Genomic DNA, 20,533 nt, shown 5'->3' with positions numbered 1-20,533 from the left:
ACACACTCACATACACACAGATGCACACAATAAATAAAGACATCTACTCTCACACACACACACAGAGAAACAGACACAATGCACACACAGACACGCAGACTTCCTCTCCTTTTCTCTCTCATCACTGAGCTGTTCTCATGCCTGCCTGAACTCAGTGCTGACTGCTGACCAGGAGAGTAGATGCTGTGAGTGTTCTAAGACCAGTAAGAGCATGAAGGAGATATATTAGGAGTGTATATTATAGTGTGGTTGGACAGGAACTGTGATTCCACCAAAGAATACCCTGGATGTTCTTTGATTCTACTGGGTGGTAAAAATGAAGGTGTTGTTCCAGGGACTACATCCTGCCCCTGCCTCAAACAGCACGTTGGACTCTAGAGAGGTATCCATGGACACAGACAACTCTTTACTCAGACCTCTTGATTTCTTATGAAACTTAACGTCACAGCTCTAGCACGATAAAAACATCTGACTTATACAATGCACCAGATCGTGGCTATCAAAAAGTGACTAGTCCATTATTTTTTGCTGTTAGCAGAGGACTAGCAACAGGCATATTTTATAGATATTATGTGTCTATACGACATACACATGCATTTTATTGAACAGAATCAAATGGAGAGTCTCTCGAGCAGTTATTCAATTGCCATGGGCATTATTTTGATGATTTTCCAAAACCCCATTCATTCTCTCATAGGGATTATTTTTTTTAAAACAGAACTCGCAAAAAATGCTAACCCACCACATCCAAAATGACGATGGTTACTCTCATACTCTATAGAAGAACCAGAACCTTCTGAAGAGCTTTCATTGGGTCGAGGATCAGAGCAAGGATCCTATTACCCCTCATTATTGCTCTCCCTCTGACACAGGCTCATGTAAGAAGCCAAGTTGGACCAAAGGAGAAAGACTAATAGAAAGTGATACAACAGAGGTCTTTTCACTGAGTCTGTGGGAGTGAGGACACGGGTGCATACACGTGTCTGTGAACATGAGGGGGACATGTCAGTCTTTGTGTGCATATGAGTGTGTGTGTGAGCGTGTGTGTGTGTATGTGCGTGTGAGCATGTGTGTGTGTGTGGTGTGTGTGTGTGTGTGTGTGTGTGTGTGTATGTGCGTGTGAGCATGTGTGTGTGTGTGTGTGTGTGTGTGTGTGGTGTGTGTGTGTGTGTGTGTGTGTGTGTGTGTGTGTGCGCGCGCGCTCATGCACCCAAATGTTCTCACCTGTATGTCTGTCAGCTCCTTCATTAGCCTGGAGGCCAGGGAGTTCTCCTGTTGACAAGGGATCTGCAAGTTCTGAAACACCAGCCGACCAGAACAATTACAACACCCACCCACTAATGACCCGCCATACCAATCAATCACTGGTGATTGGCCATTAATGTTCAATTACTCCCTTTGTCCAGAAATCATTACAAACCACCAACATCACTTGCTACTAGCATGAAAATTAGTCATTAAGGAGATTACTGCAACGATGATGGCAATGATATCCTAATTTGATATATGGTAATTGATGTGAATTAAAAACATAATGATGCAATCCGTCTCGGTAATGTTTAATGATTAGATATGAATATTGACCATGAATGACCACAGACAACAATTAGACAAGTACAAAAATTAGAATACTTAAAAGAGTCCACTATGACCTAATGGCTGTGCACATTTATTTTAAAAAAATGAACTAAGTGTCTGTACTAAAGACATAGTATGAGAGACAATGGATGTATTGGGATGATAACTGTAACCCTAAATGTATTACCAAATGCAATGGGATAATGTGTGTAATGTATAAACACACAGGAATGGGACAGCAGTATTTGCATAAAGACTCACCTCTCCCTGGTACAGAACCCGTCCAACCGGACTGACCACACAGGCGGTACCAGAACCAAACATTTCCTTGACCCGGTTCTCCTTCAGTCCATGGCGCAGGTCCGACATGGTCAGGTAGCGCTCACACACCTTAAACTCTCTCTGAGAGGATGGGCAGATTGTTTCAGAGGGTAGTGTTACCTCACACTATGTTAGTGTATGAAGCCCTCCTTTCATTTAAAAGAGGGGATACAGAACCTACTCCAAAGCATTGCTTTACATTCTTTTTTCTTTTACAGAATGTAAAAGTAATGTAATGTTCTTGTTTAAGGGAAGCATAGTCTGCAGTGGCATAGGCATTGTTCACTGCTGAAGGCCAAAGAAGGATTGTATTGCAAGTAAAACTTAACATAACTTAACTTAACAGCTTAACATATGCACTGGGCTTGGGCACCGGGCTTGCCAAGTGTTCAAAAATAGATTGCGGACAGAGTAGGCAAATCATTAACTGACCCATTTGTCCCGTAAGCAAGCTGCCAATATGATCACCACTAACAAACAAACTAAAAAACAACAACAAAATAAGACCACAACTAACAAACAAACGCACGCACACACACACACACACACACACACACACACACACACACACACACACATACATAGGCTAAACACATGTGTCCATGTGTTTTAGTCCCTCCCTACGAACATACACACACAAAACCTTCCCATATGCTTCCCTTATACTTCACCCAAATACACAGTGTTACACTCAATATGTACATGAACAGACAGCTTGTCTATTGACAGTATGGATGAGACATTCAATCTACATAAAATAAAATGCATCTAGAGTTCTCGTCCAACTCAGACAAGAAGCTCCCTAATTATGGTAAAAAAGGTCTCTGTGGGGTCTCTATGGCGATGCCCAAATGCAAAGCGTACCCATTTCTGTGCCAGCTCAAGGATACTCTGTCGAGTGATGCCCGGCAAGATGATGCCATCCAGGGGGGGTGTTGCCAGCTCCTCCTCTGAAGTAAACAGATACACAAACAAGCAAAATGACCATCTGCTTCTCCTGATATACAAACAACCTACGGAGACCTGAGCAGTGCAGTCAGGTTGGTCTGACTTCTGAGGTCAGTTACAATATCTCTCCACTAGAGGTCACTATTGTTTCTAAATCCCAAACAATGTACATAACAACAAGGGCATTTTCCATCACAAACACAGCAATGTGGACTCTCAGTCATGCAGAGTAAACTTAATATGTTCAGCTTGTGTAGGTTAAGAATATGAAGTTATAATAATGCATAATAAAGTTCCACTGACCTCCTTTCTCATTTGTCCAGTAGAGGAAGAGGTTCATGGTGCCTACTTCAGTGATCTGATGGTCATCCCCATACAACCAGAGGACCTGCTGACACCCATAATCCACCGCTTCATACTGAGCAAAGATGGAGGCTCCGTAGTTCCTGTGTAGGATTGGACACAAGCATAACCAATCAAAAATGTTCTAGACCAGAGAGGCTCTCTAGAAGACAGGAGATACTAAATGTTCTAAACTATTCTGGCCTATAGTAACTTAATTATCGTGATCCTGAGAGAACAGTACAAATATAGTTTGGGCATGTGGGCTTGTTATAGACAGTCATTATTCATGCTTTCCTCTTTATCACACAATATAATGTTGAGACTTGAGTGCAAATGTATCCAAGTACACTGACTGCAGCAATGATGACAGGAAGCCATAGGTAGGCTACTGTAGGAGGGAGACGAAGTGACTGGGGCTGCCAGGGAGAAGAAAGACAAATAGCCAAGCTTGAGTTTTCAAAACCGTCAGTTGAAATGAGTAGTAACATTCAGTGCCAGCTGGTTACTGCCACCTTCCAGTTATCCAGAGAATATCTACTTGTAAAATCTACTTAAACATGTTAAATATAAATTAATTAGATAATGCAAAATAATTAACATGACATAAACCATGTTTATTTGTACAATGCGCCCGATAGTCGTGTCCGCATTCATGGAAAATCGGTTCCAAATTTATTTTTGGTTAATTTCTGTGTGGATGCATATACGCTACTTCTTGGGTGAAGGGCGCCAGCCAATGAGTGTGTATGTCCTTCATCTTTTGGAAAACAGGTGACCTGAGTCTGTTCTCTAATTGGCTGCTTCAGATTTACCATAGCTCTCTGCACCCCAGACACCCCATTATTTGTATGGGTTTTATTTACCTAAGAATCGGACAATTTGCAGTCTTTTTTGTTTACATCCACCATTAACAACGGATGCGTGACTGCCACTCCTGCTCGTTAGCTAGCTGACAGGTATGTTCAGGAGATGGCGGCTTCAAGTGGAAGCCGCGGATGTAAGTAATGTCTTTCATTGCTTAAGGCTCGGCCTCGAATCTTTGTGGACGATGACAGGGGGACAAGATCAAAAACATCTTTCGAAAAAATGCAAACCGCACGAAAGAAGACGCATCCAGCCAGACGGATTTGAGACTAAGGGTTCTGGCAAGCTCACACACTCTCATGCAAACAACCAAACTTGTTCCTATTTATTCCATACAAGCTCTGACATAGCTATACACCCATTCTCTTCAATACACAAATACACACAGACACACACACAGAGGTCTCTCCTCTCCTCTCTCCCATATCTCATCTGTCGCCTCTTCTTCCGCTCTCGCCTCGGCACTTGATGTTCTCTCATCCTGATACCCCATCTCTCCCTCTATCATCTCTCCCTCTATCATCTCTTACTCTTCTCTCCTCCTGTGCACTTGATGTTCTCTCCTCCTGATGCCCCATCTCTCCCTCTGTCATCTCTCCCTCTATCATCTCTCCCTCTATCATCTCTTACTCTTCTCTCCTCCTGTGCACTTGATGTTCTCTCATCCTGATGCCCCATCTCTCCCTCTCTTATCCCTTCCTTCTGCTCTCCTCCTGTGCACCTCATCTCTTCCTTTTGCTCTCCTTCCTTTCGTCCCCTTCTCTCATCTCTGTGCTCCTCCTTTCTCCACTGTTTTCTCCCCACCTCTATCCTCTCTCCCCTTCTCCCCTTCTTCTCTTTCTTCTCCTTCTGTCTAATCCCCCCCTCTGCCACAGGACAAATCCTTTTATTAAAGAGGCACCTCTCTAGGAGGACACTCTAAGACCCCGTGTATACAGACACTAGATTGCCTGAATCCGGAGAGAAATGTCTCCGGGTCGACCTTTCGTCTACACGAACAGGCCGGATCCGGAGACTGAATCCGCATACTTTCGAATCAGGGTTCCAAAGTGTGCAGATTCGAATCTGTCCGCGGACTGGTGTTCGTCTGCACGCCGATCCGCACTCTAGATCATCTCTCTGATCTGTGTCTCTGTGATCAGGAGCAGCACATGGAGGAAGAGATGGATTATGGGTAGTGAGCTCTGTTCTGCTGAAAGCAGCTCAGGTTGGAGTGGAATGGCTTCCAGTCATTCAGACTTCATCACCCATCATCTGTCATACACTCACACACCCTACCAACCTCCCACTCATACATACACATTTACTCTGTACACACACACCCTACCAACTTCCCACTCATACATACACATTAACTCTGTGTACACACACACACACACACACACACACACACACACACACACACCCTACCAACCTCCCACTCATACATACAAATGTACTCTGTGTAACCCCCCCCCCCGACGTGGCTGAACAGTGAGGTGAAGGCTACAGGATTGGCATTAGAAGGCATAATGAGGAGGTCACAACAAATCAACACATCCTGTCCAGAATGGGTTTGTGTGGACATGACCAGAGTGAAAGCTTGAAAAGAACAAATACCGTCCTCTGAAATACCATGGCCCAGCACAGACTGGATGTATTGACCATGCCATGTCAAAGGAAAAGAGACTGGGGACTGAGATGGCTGACTTTAACCAGAGAGTCTTTAAGAAATGTGCAGGCCGCATTACAGTGTGTTGTGTTATGTGTTGTTTTTAGATTTTTTCTTTGAAACCAATACACACACCCAGCCACCCACCCCCCCAAAAAAAAATGTAACACCAGCCACCCCTGGTAAAATTCCAAGTCCCCACAAAGTCTGTAAAAGAACCGTGTTAGACCAAACCTATTTAGGTCAGTGTGAGTGCGAGTGCAGAGAGCTGCAGCGTGTGATCGTTGGTCAATGATGGCAACGGCCAGCGTGGTGTGATTACAAACAGCTTTGCAAGTATAAGCTCAGTCACTACACTCTGCCATTGAAGGGGTTGCCTTCTAAATGGGTGTTGCCAAACTTCAATGGTTTCAACAGAGCAGCGGATTTAGCTTGTTCGATTGTTTCTGGCCAACCTTGGAATGAAAGAGAGCTGTGTTTTCCGGATGCAGTGCTAGCATGACCTTTATACAGCATTAGCACAACAATCTGATCTGAGGTCAGTCTCTGCCTTTACTAATAAGGAGAGGTGGAAAGAGGGAATTGAACTAAATTGATCCAGGAACTATTCCTCAGATGACATATCACTTTGAAGTCCATAGAGCAGTAACTACTGTTAGCTAAATAGTCATTCTAACAGTCTTTCCCCTTTGAGAAGTACGATCACAAATATGTGATTAGAATGTTGCCAACTGGGACAATGTTAATGTGTTACTCAATGCTGATATGCCTGGCTCCTGATGGCTTGGGCCCAAGACATCCATGGACTGTTAACCCCACTAGCCCAAGACTAAGTACCCGTGGCACTTAATTTCATGTTAAAAATTATTGGATGTGATGTACTGTATGACTGCATTTGATAAAAGGAAATAAAACAAAGTTTAAAAAAAAGAATGTTGCCAACTGAAGGTTCCATTTGATAATGTTGTAATGAACTCAAACTGGCATTTTAAATGGTAGTCGATGTAGATTCTAGGTCTGCATTCTGGAATGACATCACGACTCAAAGAGCCCGGAGATGAAGAGAGGAGGGGAGAAGCGGGGAGGGAGGAAAAGAACGAAAGAGGAGGTAACACAGTGGTGAGAAGAGGAGAGAAGTGATAAGGAAAGGGGGAAAATTGAGGCGAAGAGGAAGAAGAGGAGGAGGAGAGGAGATCCCCACCCTCCCATCTTGCAGTCCCCCGTGCCTCCTTTCCAGGAGCGTATGTATTTGGAGTCGGCCCACAAGGACACAGGCTTGGCCCCTGTGCTGAAGTAGGAGCCCACGGGACTGAGGATCACATAGAGAAGAGCCTGGGACGGCTTCTTTACACCCAGAGAAGGCTGTGGAGAAACAGATCACACACACACACACACACACACACACACACACAGGGACACACATTATATATATATATATATATATATATATATATATATATATATATATATATATATATATGAACACACCCACACATACATATGGACACACACACAACCATAGGCATAGATTGTATGCATATAAATAGGATAAGTTTGGCCGACACACAACTCAGTATGAACTGAGAGAAATGCATATATTCTCACAGCTGGTGTTCCCAACAGAAATCTATCAGTTGAGTTATTTTTTTTAATTCAGGGGATCAGGGGACACATTTAAATAACTTAAAGACATCCGGCATTCAAACACACACACACTAACACACTAATACATACTACATCCACACACACACACACACACACACACACACACACACACACACACACACACACACTCCCTCCTTTTATTTCTCTCTCTCTCACACACACACACACACACACGCACACTGTTACCTCTGTGCCTAAGAAGGTGGGGCGGATGTAGAGGCTGGCGGAGTCTGAGTGGGGGACCCACTCCTCATCCACCTCCACCAGCTTCTTGATACACTCCAGAAGCTCAGCCCTGTCAAAGCCCTGCAAGGGGAGAGAGAGAGAGAGAGAGAGAGAGAGATGAGGAAAGAGAGAGAGAGTGAGTGAGAGAGAGATGAGGAAAGAGAGAGAGAGAGAGAGACGGAGAGAGAGAGAGAGAGTGTGAGAGAGAGATAGATGAGGAAAGAGAGAGAGAGAAAGATGGAGAGAGTGAGAGATGAGGAAAGAGAGAGAGAGAAAGATGGAGAGTGAGAGACGAGGAAAGAGAGAGAGAGAAAGATGGAGAGAGAGAGTTGAGGAAAGAGAAAGAGAGAGATAGAAAGACAGAAAGAGAAAAGGATGGGAAAGAGAAAAAGAGCAAAGAAAGATGAGCAGAACATGAAGAAGAGAAGAGTGAAATATGACTACGGCTCTCAGACAGTATTGAATGACTGATTAAATGAAGCGTATCTGTGAGCACGTGTGTGTGTGTGTGTGTGTGTGTGTGTGTGGGGGGGGGGGTATCTGGGAGCACATGTGTGTGTGTGTGTGTGTGTGTGTGTGTGTGTGTGTGTGTGTGTGTGTGTGTGTGTGTGTGTGTGTGTGTGTGTGTGTGTGCGTGTGTGTGTGTGTGTGTGTGTGTGTGTTGGGGATGTATCTGTGAGCACAGGCCTGTGTGAGTATGCGTGTGTATAAATGTAGGTGTAGTCGTACCGGCAGACAGGCTCTATGTGCAGACTTCCGCATGCGGTTCATGTTGAGCTCTGGTCTGAAGAGACGCACCCTGTTGTCTGCACCCCTGTACGCTTTCATCCCCTCAAACAACTATTCACACAAAGCAGGCATTGTGTTAGAACAATCCAGAAGGTTTTATCTGTCTCTACAGCAATCGAATAACATCTCCCACGAACAGATTTAGTGTGTTTACTTGTTTTTCATCTGTGTGTCTGTCTGTTGGCCTTCATCCATATTAAAGGACGAGTATTAACTATGATGCACATAATTCATGTTTTTCCACCTGCTCAAACTATGAGTGAGTTTGAGGGCTACTGAACATATGTTTTTGGTGCGGTTTGTTTGTTTGTCTTGGTGGAAAGGCCAAGGAAGAACTCATTACAGCTTGGAGATGATCCAAATCACTGGGTGGCACCACGCATTTAGTTTCACTTTCGCTAACGTTGCAAGATGCCCCACTTGGCCTTAGTGGAAGTCTGCTCTCCCCAAGTGCCACTCTAGTTTAACTGTGTTTTGAAAGTATTTCTTTCATTTGACTACCAGATATATGCCAACATCACTTTAGATAAAAAAATCTCATCTCAAACTATCTTACTAACAATCGAACTATGACTAACTAATCTCACTACAGAGTTAAAACTAATGTGTTCCTTTGAGACACACCTGGTGTCAGGTAAGCTGGGCCTCACCTGTACTGCGTAGTGCAGGGCGGAGCAGGCCGGGTGGATGGACAGGTTTCCGAAGGGCTGGATCCGGGGCCTCTGCCATCCGACCTGGCTGTTCCACTCCACCACTAACATGTGGTCTGTGAACACGGTACCGAATGCGAGGCCTGTGAGGTCCGGTTTGGGTTTCTGGGTCTGAGCCAGATCGATTTCCAGGTCGGACGCCTGGGGAAACAGTTTGAGATGTGTAGCAGTCATCTTTCATCACATTACAGTATGAAAATAGCAGCACCTCCATCAGTTACTTGTAGTTTATTTGCAGATACCTGTAGTTCAGTCTTTGAATATTTCTAAACTGCCCCATACAATGCACACAAAGCTATAAAGGACTGTGAATTCACTGAAAATAACTAGCAGTGTTTGTGTTGTTTCTGTGTTGTTGTTGATGAATGAGCTTGTAGCTATAGTAGCTCTTTCAGTTGCAGTTCAAAACATGGCCATCAGGTGGCGCTCACACCCTAACAGCGAGGGTCATTCAAACACACAGTGTGTGCAAAGCTAAAATGTGTTCTCATGTTTTTCAGAGTTTGGTAGTTTCATATCAAGATAGTAATTGGACTGCCATGTGTTTGTTTCCCACATGCAATTTAGCCAGCAGCTTCTATTCATTAGCCTTACCCCAGAAGTTGTATTGGTATAGAGTATCATATCTTTCTTGCTCTTACAGGAACCTAGCAGTATCCCCTTCTATATTCACCTTTACTGTCATAAATTTAAACTCAGATGAGAGTCTGATTATAAAAGGGGCACAGATTCAATGAAATTTACATTGGTCATGCGAATATGACATTCACTTTCACTGCAATGTAAACCACTTTAATTCTGAGCCACCTGCTTATTGACTGAATATAGCAACTAAATGTAAACATTAGAAAGGTGACTTCAGGCAAACAGCCAACGGGAGAGCTGTGATTGTTGGGATGGGTAGAAACACATCAACGTCCAACCCATCGACCTATTCTTCCAAACTGCAGTCATTCACCAGCAAGATTAACCCTGCTCCTGGATTACCCGTAATCCCAGATTACTGAGGGAACATGACCACCATGGGAGCAAAGAGCATTGTCTGTTTCGTTCGAGAAACTTACATGGAGCCACATAGCAACACACACACACACACACACACACACACACACACACTCTCACATTTATTTTTAATTTAGCCATCGAACCATAACTGGCACACTGGCCATTCTCAATCAGTCTTCTCATCTGTCACTAGGTGTTTCCTTACAGCAAAGAATTGTTCAAATTCTGAGACACAGGGTATGTTTCCTGAGACAATTGTCCACCACAATGCCCTTTAATTAATATATCCACCCGTGCAGGACAAGAAGACAAACAACCAGAGACCACAACACTGGCAGTGACATTTCACTGTCTTACTTCTAAACCACATTTCAGTGTGCTGGAGTATTTCACTGTGATGTAGAGAGCCAGCGAGATAGAGAATTGCTCAAACCCATTCACAACCATTCAGCGGAATCCAGAAGTATTTCAGCAAAGCAAAAACAGTGTGTGTGTGTATGCTGTGGTGTATGAGTGAGCTACTGTGCATACATTAGCTGTGGGCAGTTCTGCAGTATATCCCCTTGATGTTGAGAGCGTGTGTGTGTGTGTAAGTGTAGAGTTGTAGTAGAGTGTATATGAGCATGAAGGAGCGAGTAAAAGTGTGGGTGTGAGAGATGAAGGAGTGGCTGCCATCTTGATTTTAACATCCACCACACCACCACAAATCTTCAGTGTGACACGGTGATGTATGTGCCTGGTCTGTCACCTCACCTGGCGATCTGAGAGAGGCATGTGATTAGCTGACTATAAATACTACATCCACTTGCGCAACAGCCTATAATCCCAACACCACTCCAAGTGCTGGGAACACTAATACTGGGAGTGTGATGACTATATACAGAACAAGAACTAGGGGCTTCTTTATCTGTCCCTTTTACTATTTAACTGGTCTGTTGTTAGAAAAACTCTTGTTGACCATTATATATTTTGCAAAAGTAAAGAACAACTGACATTTATTCCAGGACCAATTTCTCTTCAATTACATTTTCACTCATCATTTTGTTGACAAGGAGGTAATATGACACGCACACACACACACACACACACACACACACACACACACACACACACACACAATGCACTCTCAGGATCAGTTTACCTGTTCCTAGCTCAGAGGAGCTGATACCCCAACTGACCTTAACACACACACACACAGCACCTGGCAGGCTTTTCTTTAGGGGGTAGGTACTATAAAAACAGCCATGCAACCTATCAGCAGTAGATGACTATTTGTGGAAAACAAGCACACAATTAATGGTTTTCAGAAACCAATGGCATTAGAAGTTTATATGGATAACTCATTTGGAAATCATCATTAAATAGTTGCATAAATGCTTTCATTTGAAGGTGTGTATGTGTTCTGGTGTGTGCTGTGTGGACGTGTGCGTCTGTCCCTTAACCATTTGCCAGTATGTGTAATAAATAGTGTCTAACTGCTGCTTCTGTGTGCCTCCACACACTCACCCACACACCCACACACACACACACACACACACACACACAGCACTACTGGTACTCCTCATCAGCACCTGTGCTGAGCGGAAGCGAGGACAGGCGACGAAAGGGAGCATGCCTGGAGCCTCAAGCCTGATTGACAGAGATTAGCATGCTCTCTGAGACTGGATCTCCAAGTACAGTCAACACAGGACCTTCTGGACAACCCAGAGGCCCACTCCCGACTCAGAGCCTTTGCCCCCCATAACACCCAGAAAAGGGGGGGGGCCTTGGGTGCGTGCATAAGATTGGGGGGGGGGCAACCCTCAGCAAGAAACAAAGGGTGAGGCATGGATTATTTTAACAAAATGTCATCCTGGTAAACTTCACAACAACCAATCTTCAGCCAAGTTGTGAATGGATGCTACAGCAGGATTCTGAGCAGATGTTTTGTATTTGAAGGACTATGGGCAAACATATGCTATGGATTTGAATTGATTCTGCATTGTTGTGACTTTTTCAGTCAGGATTAAAGTTTTTGTTATTCTAGCAATCAAGAGAATCTCCAAAATGCTGCCACTGGTACCACAGCAAAAGGCAAGTGATGCACCCCATCCAAAACACACACGTAGCTTAGCAGGTAGGTTAGCACTGTGACTGTTGTTAACAGTTTATTCTTTTAGATAGCTTGCATTTGTGCCACTATAGTTTACTGACTATAGTCAATCTGCACTGATGTCATCATTTATGCAAACATTAAGGATCTATTATTTTATCATTAGTATGGCTGCTTCTGTTGGTGAGTGGGAGTTACCTTGAAGCTGTGGATGTTGTCAACCAGGCCATTGCTTGAGACCTCTGCACCTGTACCCTGCAAAAAAGCGAGCATGGGCTATTTCAGACACAAACACATACACGATCAATGCAGCGCTGTCTAAAAATTATAATCAATACGTTTAACATGTTCTTGTGCTGACTTTTCATCTCCAATGTCCGCATTTGAATGTTCTGTGAGAGATACAGAGAGCACCTGAACAACGATCTGACATCTCTGCAAAATGTATGAGCTTCGTTTCTGTCACCCCCTAAATGTGCGTCAGTGTCGCAACACTGTGTCACCACACAACGTTACTTTCAATGAGTTACATAACATTGCAATTGAGTGCTAGCTAGTAAACAGAATATTGTTTACATGATTCCTGTGAAGGCAGTTTCATTTAAAGGGGTAACGAGCATAACAACGAGCAACGAGCCTCCGGTGCACTTGTTATAAACAGCTCAAGGACGCATTCGCGTAAACCATGACGTATCGTCACATTATCTACCAATAGGACAGTTTTCAAAAAATGATTTAAGCTACCAAATGTCATATCTGTGACATTATTTGACACAACGAGGCAGACTTAATACCCATTACGACATACACAAGACAGATTAACATTCAGCATCCTTCTCACGGGCGGCAGTGCGTGTTTGTCTCTCACACGGGCTAATCGACGATTATGCTATAAGGAAAGGCGAGAGAGCTGGGTTGTGTCTGGTCACGAGCACATCCTATAGACGACACACATATCACCTGTTAAACGCGAGCGTGGGAACTCGCGCTACCTGCCTGCTTTTCGCGTTTACCTTGAGAGATGGAGCGCTCGTGGCCGATGCGGGCGCTGGAACACTCGCCATGATGAATATGGAAATACGAGCCGCTCACTCTGTCACACCGAGTTAAACCGCTTACAGATTAAACATTGTCAACCCTATTGTACTCTTGCATGTCAGAACCACTTTACTTTTCATACGCCTATATTACAACCTTTACACGTGTAATGCCTTTTCCCTCACAGTGTCCGTTACATTCACACGACACGGGCTCGAGTCACAGTGGCCCAGTTGGGGTCAATTGACTAGGCTATAAGGGATTGTGTGTGCTTTTATGTGTGTGAGAGAGACCACATTATGCAACAATTCTGCTCAGTTCATGACATGACTCACAGGGAGGGGACGATTCCAGGGGGAAAAAACGGTAAATAAATGAAGAGGGTATGTTTTGTTAAGTAGACTGACTCTGACAGATTGTCCTCATGGTCTAGATAAGCATAGTCACACAATGTCCAGGCTAACTTAGGGGGAGACACAAATAACCTAGTGTAAATGATGATGTGAAGTCCGACAGGTAGCCTACAATTTAACTTGACTTATTGGAAGCACACATTCAGATGGAATGTGTGTCCGTTTAGAAGACATAAGTAGCCTATAACCATAATGTAATTTCACTTGGGCCACCACTCCTACATACAACAGACATCAATCTATTATAATACATTTGTTTAGTTTCTTATATGAAAGTATTTGCCTATAATGTTATAGGTTATTTATGATATGAAGTAAATGCACTTATAAAGAAAGCACTACAGAGTTTGCTACATTATAACCTTGCGAATTTTCCTATTTTCGGTTATATGATATATGAAACACACTAACTTTTTCGACCACAGGAGGGCAATGTTTAACTGGCTGTCAGCGCGCATTTGGTCTCGTGCTCCTAAATTAGCAACGTCACACAGGCGCTCTTGATTGAAGTTGGTCAGGTGTGGCTAGACATTTTGTCATAGTATCAGTAAATCCAAAATTCATTTGAAAGGGTGAGTCTTCTTCCTTAAATCAATACGTATTGGCAAATACGCCTAAATAAGAAGGCAAGAGCTTAACGGTGGGTGTGAAGTGGGTAAGACAAAAGGTTACTCTGAGGCCATTTGCAAGAATCAGCAAATTGTTTGTTTGTTTTACGGTAGGTAGGCCTCGTATAGTAGGCATCCAACTGCAGGATGCACACAGTGAACCAAGGGATGGCACAGCAGAGGATGTTCTGTTGTTTCAGATTTATTTTAGGTTTTAGACAGAATACCTTTTTGTTCACGAATACAGTGGTATTTGGTCGGCTGTGCCCAAGACTTCAGTAATCACAAGACGTAGATGTTCTGGCTTCATAAAATCATTCTCAGCTGGAACAACATTTCCACACAATGTATTACTGGATCTAATGTTCTTGGTTACTTTTTACACAAAATGTAAAAACATGCGACTTTCCTTTTTCTTGTTGTTAAGAATTTATGAAAAAAATGTACATGCAAAAAACCCAACCAGAAACTGTTGTCTGGCTGATTTGATTGGACAGCTATGAAGTCTGCTAATAAGTGATGTGATGTAGAGATTCACAGGCTGATGATCTTCAAAATCCAATTATTAGTTGAATTATTATCTGTGGAATTCCACGAGTGTGGAAACATCAACAGCCGAGATAATATGTACTTTTTGTTGTCAAAACAAATGATTCATGTCATAATGTAATGCTAAACACTTGTTGAAAAAGACAACATTTCTCAGTAAGACATTCTGAAGAGACTGTTTGATTCTTGGTTTGATTCATTTTAGTTTTAGACCAGAACTCTTATTGATGCGGAGTATGTTTTGTTGGTTTGTTTGTTTGTTTGTTTGTTTGTTTGCCTGTGTGTGTTTCTCCCGCTCAGGGGCCCTTGTGCGTTGGTCTCCCAGCAGATAGAGGTCTGTGCTCGTCGTCTGCTCATCCATGGACCTGGCCGTGTCTCAGCGCCGCCACAACCCCGTGGACAGCATCTGCCGCAAGCTGAAGACCATCCAGCGCCGCAACGAAGAGGCTGACTCCTCGCCCTTCCACATCCCCCGCTTTCAGTCCAGCAGCTACGACAGCCCCCAGCCCGGGCTCCGCTGCAACCTGGAGTCCATCTTGAAAAAGCGTGCCAACCGCTCCGCGCACCCCGACTCCCCTGCTGCGGTCGCGTCCACCACCGTCGTTTCGTCTTCCTCCTCCTCTACCGCCGTCGCCTCGGGCATGTTGACCCCGACCGGCTCCCCCGGGAGGCCTCAGAGTCGGAGAGCGACCCTTGGGGCGAGTGCGGCTTCACCGCTGGTGACCCCCTTCCCAGTCAACGCCACCTACACAATCACCAGCACGCTGATGGACCGGCAGACTTTTGGGTTCGGGCAGAAACGGGATTGGCAGCGAACCAGCTCCACGCCCGCGGCCCCCCAGTCTGAGACGGACGGGTACTTCACGTTTGGACGCAGCACCCCCTACAGGCAGCCCGAGGCGAGGGAGACGCCAGCTGCCATGGCGGAGGGGGAGAGGGAGAGGAGACGGAGCCCCACGCACAGTCTGCTGTCCTACAACCGAAACTTCTGGTCCACAGATACCTCCACTCTGCTGGAGGGTGATGTGGGCTACCCAGCCCTGGTGGTGAAGAGGCTCTCCATGGGAGACGGTAGGTGGTAGACCCCTGACAGACTGGGCCAGGTCTTCTCCATAGTCAGCATCTGTCTGAGTTGTATCTACAATGGGAAGGATAATAGTATTAGAGTTATTAGAGTGGTAATAGTTTGCCCATTTGCTATCAACCTACTTTTTACTGTTGCTCTTTTTCATTTTTCCCATTTTTACATTATTTAATAGTTATTTAACTTATTTTTTTTAATTGTGTGTTCTTGTCTTATGCTCTTCCAAGTATTAATGCTGTGGGATCATAATGTAAGGTCGTCAGGGCAACTTTCAGGGAAACACTGAACAAAATTGTAAAATATGAATTTATGGGAATAAACTCGTTTCCATCAGCCCTACTTCAGATTTCAAATGTTTCCACTCAAGATTTGCATTAAAATGTTGGATAGAAACCCAGCTACTGTCTCTAATCATATGTCCTTCTTTGCAACTTAGCAGGGATAGATAGCAGATATCCAGTGCCATGATGTCAAACAATTTGCACAACCACTGCTGTAAAAGTACTTTGAATTTGCATTGTTTGTGGAAGACGCTGTATAACATCAACCTTGCTTTTTTTTCTTCATGCAGGTGGTCGGACGTCCTCAGATCCCAACAAGGAGACCATGACGACCGAGGTCAGTCTCCTCTGTGAGGAGGATCTGCTGGACACCATCTTCCACGCCTGTGATACTCAACGCAGAGGTGGAGTCACGTTTATATATATATATATATATATATATATTCACAGAGGCCTATGGTTTAGATAGGTTTGACAACTAGCCAATGCTAACGTTATTCAGGAACTTGGCTTTTAAAGGTGCTCTATAAAGGTATTTTAGATTAAAACATTCCAAAATAAACTAGAAACTACAAGTAACAGAATGTGAAAAACGCCTATGCACACTTGCACTGTTGCCCAGACATCTACTGATATTTACTATTTTCTTCTCTTTCTTGACCATGCTTCTTTTTGTATTGTATCACATGTGGCTCAATGGGACTTAGTAATAAATCACAAGGCCACTCAGTCTATTTGAATAAAGTGTTTGACATCTATGTGATTTAAGCCACGCATGGTTTGACTGAAAGAAATAGACACAGCAATGCATGAAAGAGTGTCATCATAACCCTCTCCTTTCTCCATTGGTCTGTTTCGTTTTACTCTTCACAGCACAGTTTGATGCCTTTGGCTCTCTTTGTACAAAGACAGCATTTGAAATGCTCTCTTTTTTAATGTAAGAACATGTTAGGTACTCTTGTTACACAATGATTCTCAGTCAAGGTTCATTCACCAAGGAACCAGTCTATACTCTATAGTGTACACTTACTTCAGTTTTCCAATGCAGCATCTTGAGATTCCTCTTAACCTTCAGAGATTCTGTTCAGTCATCGAATTATGTCAGTCACATTCCGAAGAGATTCTGAAGGCTCAGCTCGTTCTAAACCCTCCACACCCTCTTGAAAAAGCTCTGCATACCATGGCCCTCAGCGGTGGTGGTCCTGCTGCAGAGTATGGGTGCATGATGGAAGGGGCGCTCACCCTAGTCTTTGCTCCCCAGGTAAGGTGTACGTGTCCCGGATCGTGGACTACCTGCGGCACACCACCAGCCGGAGCTCAGAAGACAGCGGCCTGGAGGATCTGTGCAACATGCTGGACCCGGAGCGCAAGGACATCTCCATCGATCTGGACACCTACCACGCCGTCATGAAGGAGTGGATCGATGACTGTCGCAATCAGGAGTATGAGAACCGCAACGAATGCACACACATATTTGTATTTATTTCATTTGTGTGTTAATCTCTTCTGGTTTTGTTTACTCCATAAACATAGGAGTGGGCAGTCAATTTTTAGAACATGAATTATTTGCTGACAAGTTAAATGTACTTTTTGTACTTGGGGTAGTCCAGTAGCTCCAGTTTGTTAAACTTCTGACCAGGCTTGCCCCCCCCCCCCCCCCCCCCCCCCCACCCACCCATGTACAAGCTGATAGTGGTACAGTCCACCAGAGTGTGATGACCCTGAGAGAGAAGCACATGTGAGGGTCCCATGTGGTTTCTTCCTCTCTAACACAGGGATGACACAGCAGAGAACGTGACGCAGGAGTTGGTGAAAGTACCAGACAGTTTAGCAGGTGACGTACTATTCACTATAGGGCAAAGCTTTCTGTGGAAACCAATGCGATCTGCTGGATCGTATGAATTACTCCTAAGATAACAGTCTGAAGGAAATCTTTTTGTGTCGTCCTTAGACTCATGTCATACTCACTCATTCTCACTTAACTATTATCCCGTTCACTCTTTCTTACTTTGTTTACTTCTGCTTCTGCTGTTTGTGTGTGACCTGTCTATCTTTCTCTTTCAGCGAAGAGATCAGTTCTGTTGAACATGACCTCAGGTAGCCTTGAAGCGTTTGGTGGAGAGACGTCCAAAAGTGACCTGTGAGTACCAGGGACTGTGTGTGTGCGCACCTTTCAGTCTCTATCAGTCTCTTATGTGTGTTGTAGCACGCCCTGCACACTGACAACCATACATAAAGAAAATGACATGGCAAGATTGTTTGTGTACGCGCGCGCATGCACGAGCATGTGTGTGACAGTCGTTCAGACTCTTATATGTTTGTAGTAGCACATCTGTCTGTGTTTATGCACCTCATGCATGTAGGCATTGAAAACCTGCTCCCTTACCTGTGCAGGGAGACCTCGGACCTGATCTACTGCGTGGCGGACCTCCAGTTCACCAACCAGAAGCTGCAGGACGATATCCGCAAGCTCAAGCAGGCCATGGAGCTCATGGAGGACACCAACCAGAAGCTCATCGAGGAGAACGAGGACCTCAAGTCTCAGGCCAGAGTGTATGAAAACCTCCCCGACTTCTCCTGTTCCTCTTCCCCTAGCTTGTCCCTGTATTTGAACTTTGGGACGCCCATCTCCCTAGCAGTGAGCTCATGTCATGTCCTGTAACACATGTTACCAATAGCAACATGATGGATGCAGATGGTTAGGGTTTCCAATGTGTCTTTGAAGTACTTCGGGGTTACCCTGACAACACCCGTGGATGTTGGGGGCAGCTTTGTGATGCCATGACCTGTGCAGTGGAAGTCCTTGAAAGTACTAATATTGGGACAAAAGCAGTGGAACATTTTTAAGCTTTATTTATTTATTTATTTATTTATTTATGTTTAGAGAACTGGAACAGAGAATATTGGTAGGGGAATTCTGTGCTGTGTTTGTTTTGTACATTCCAGCACCAACCCCATACAACCTCACTCTAGCTCCCAATCCTATCTTATCCTTTATCCTTACGCTAGCATGTGATCCCAAACCACTACTTAAACACTGTGTGTGTGTGTGTGTGTGTGTGTGTGTGTGTGTGTGTGTGTGTGTGGAGCCTTAGCCTGCAGCTGAGGAGTCATGTGTAAGCATATCTCACGGATCTCCAGTCTTGAGAAAGGACTTGGGGGATTTAGCTAGATGCTTCTGGTTAGAAATGCCATTCCAATATCTTTTGTTTGTTTGTTTGCTGTTCTCACTCATACATTTGTTTTGATTTATTTAATGTGGGATGAGATTAAAAGGGATTGACGGGTGAATTAATGATAATAGTTCTTATAATTGTTAAGATTATCATTGAGCAGTGGGGGAAGCCCATATCAGGAAGATTATCTATGAAGGAATAACACACCCTGTGTTGAACCACAGAGGGGGACATTTCTCTGCATTCTAGTTTGAGTCAACTTTTACAGAGTTCCTGCAGGTGACTGGTGCCCAAGTGACATCTTCACTTGGTGGCATAGTAGGCATGGAATATTAGGGTTCAAAGTGAAAGATCAATCCATCTCTCCTTTCAGTTTGCTGTGCATGAACCTTTAACCACTTTAGTCCAGGCCCAGGGTCTCTCAACATGAATTGTGTTGTTTTGCATCTTTTCGCTATCTAGACAGGCTCCATTAAAAGTAAAAAGTAACCTTCCCTGTGACCTTGTCAACTTCTAGGGTCTTTGGATATGTCAATGTGTGTTCAGCTAATCAAGAGTGCCACCGAAGAGGAAAAAGGTCAAGCACGCAGGGCAGGGGGGGAGACATTTTTTCAAGATGTTAGCCTCTATCATTCAACCCTGGTAGTTCAATGGCGCATTTGGGAAACACACAGCAGAATTCAGAAGAAGCCTGTTGCTTTAGATCATGACCAAATGTGTGAGTGGTGAAATGACATTCTGCATGGTGACCCACAGGGGGCAGCAGCTGCTGCAGAAAGAGAAGATGCTGAAGGAGGAGGTGGAGGAGATGAAGATGACACTGAGCTCGTCCGAAGAGAGCCGTGCGCGGGCGTCCGCCCAGAGCAAACAGACGGTGAGGGAGAGGTTCGGTCCCGCTTGGGCGCTAGACTGATGATGATGAGAATTGTTGTTATTATTATTATATCATCATAATCATCATTGAAAGATCTCGCTGTCCTCCGTTGAATTCGTCGGATGCCCACGCTTGGTTCAAGTTAGCTTGTTCAGGAATAACAGACTTGTAGAAGACGGCTTAGCGAAAGAATGTGTTTTATTCAGTCACTAGCCACGGTCAGCTCGGCGCAGCACGAGCATGCGCTAGGCACGTCTGCTCACGGCTTGTTCTCCTTGCTTCATCTTCTCCAACATTACAGAAAGTACAGACATTTT

At 44.3% G+C, this 20,533-nt stretch overlaps 2 protein-coding genes across 3 annotated transcripts in view; one reads left to right on the top strand and one right to left on the bottom strand.

Annotated features, from left to right (window-relative positions):
• bcat1 (branched chain amino-acid transaminase 1, cytosolic) overlaps positions 1-13,454 on the bottom strand; it is a 14,829-nt gene extending 1,375 nt beyond the window's left edge. Inside the window, exons 1-10 of one of the 2 annotated variants that reach the window (XM_031583364.2) lie at positions 13,207-13,454; positions 12,392-12,448; positions 9,037-9,237; positions 8,327-8,437; positions 7,559-7,678; positions 6,909-7,069; positions 3,151-3,293; positions 2,764-2,849; positions 1,840-1,980; positions 1,225-1,296 (exon numbers count right to left, since the gene is read on the bottom strand). In XM_031583364.2, coding sequence (XP_031439224.1) covers positions 1,225-1,296; positions 1,840-1,980; positions 2,764-2,849; positions 3,151-3,293; positions 6,909-7,069; positions 7,559-7,678; positions 8,327-8,437; positions 9,037-9,237; positions 12,392-12,448; positions 13,207-13,257 — 1,143 coding nt within the window. In that variant the 5' untranslated portion in view covers positions 13,258-13,454. Of the gene's footprint in view, positions 1-1,224; positions 1,297-1,839; positions 1,981-2,763; positions 2,850-3,150; positions 3,294-6,908; positions 7,070-7,558; positions 7,679-8,326; positions 8,438-9,036; positions 9,238-12,391; positions 12,449-13,001; positions 13,173-13,206 lie in introns of those variants that run through there. The other variant, XM_031583366.2, reaches the window with a different exon arrangement.
• A 461-nt stretch (positions 13,455-13,915) lies between these two features.
• Positions 13,916-20,533, top strand: part of lrmp (lymphoid-restricted membrane protein) — a 33,941-nt gene continuing 27,323 nt past the window's right edge. The window contains 8 exon segments of the mRNA XM_042710156.1: positions 13,916-14,299; positions 15,102-15,872; positions 16,457-16,570; positions 17,428-17,608; positions 17,942-18,000; positions 18,231-18,306; positions 18,561-18,719; positions 20,099-20,216. Coding sequence (XP_042566090.1) covers positions 15,161-15,872; positions 16,457-16,570; positions 17,428-17,608; positions 17,942-18,000; positions 18,231-18,306; positions 18,561-18,719; positions 20,099-20,216 — 1,419 coding nt within the window. The 5' untranslated portion in view covers positions 13,916-14,299; positions 15,102-15,160.

This window comes from Clupea harengus, chromosome 16 (assembly GCF_900700415.2).
Source record: "Clupea harengus chromosome 16, Ch_v2.0.2, whole genome shotgun sequence".
NCBI lineage: Eukaryota > Metazoa > Chordata > Actinopteri > Clupeiformes > Clupeidae > Clupea > Clupea harengus.
The sequence above is the reverse complement of the archived record's forward strand: the minus strand, read 5'-3'. Positions and strand labels throughout refer to the sequence as shown.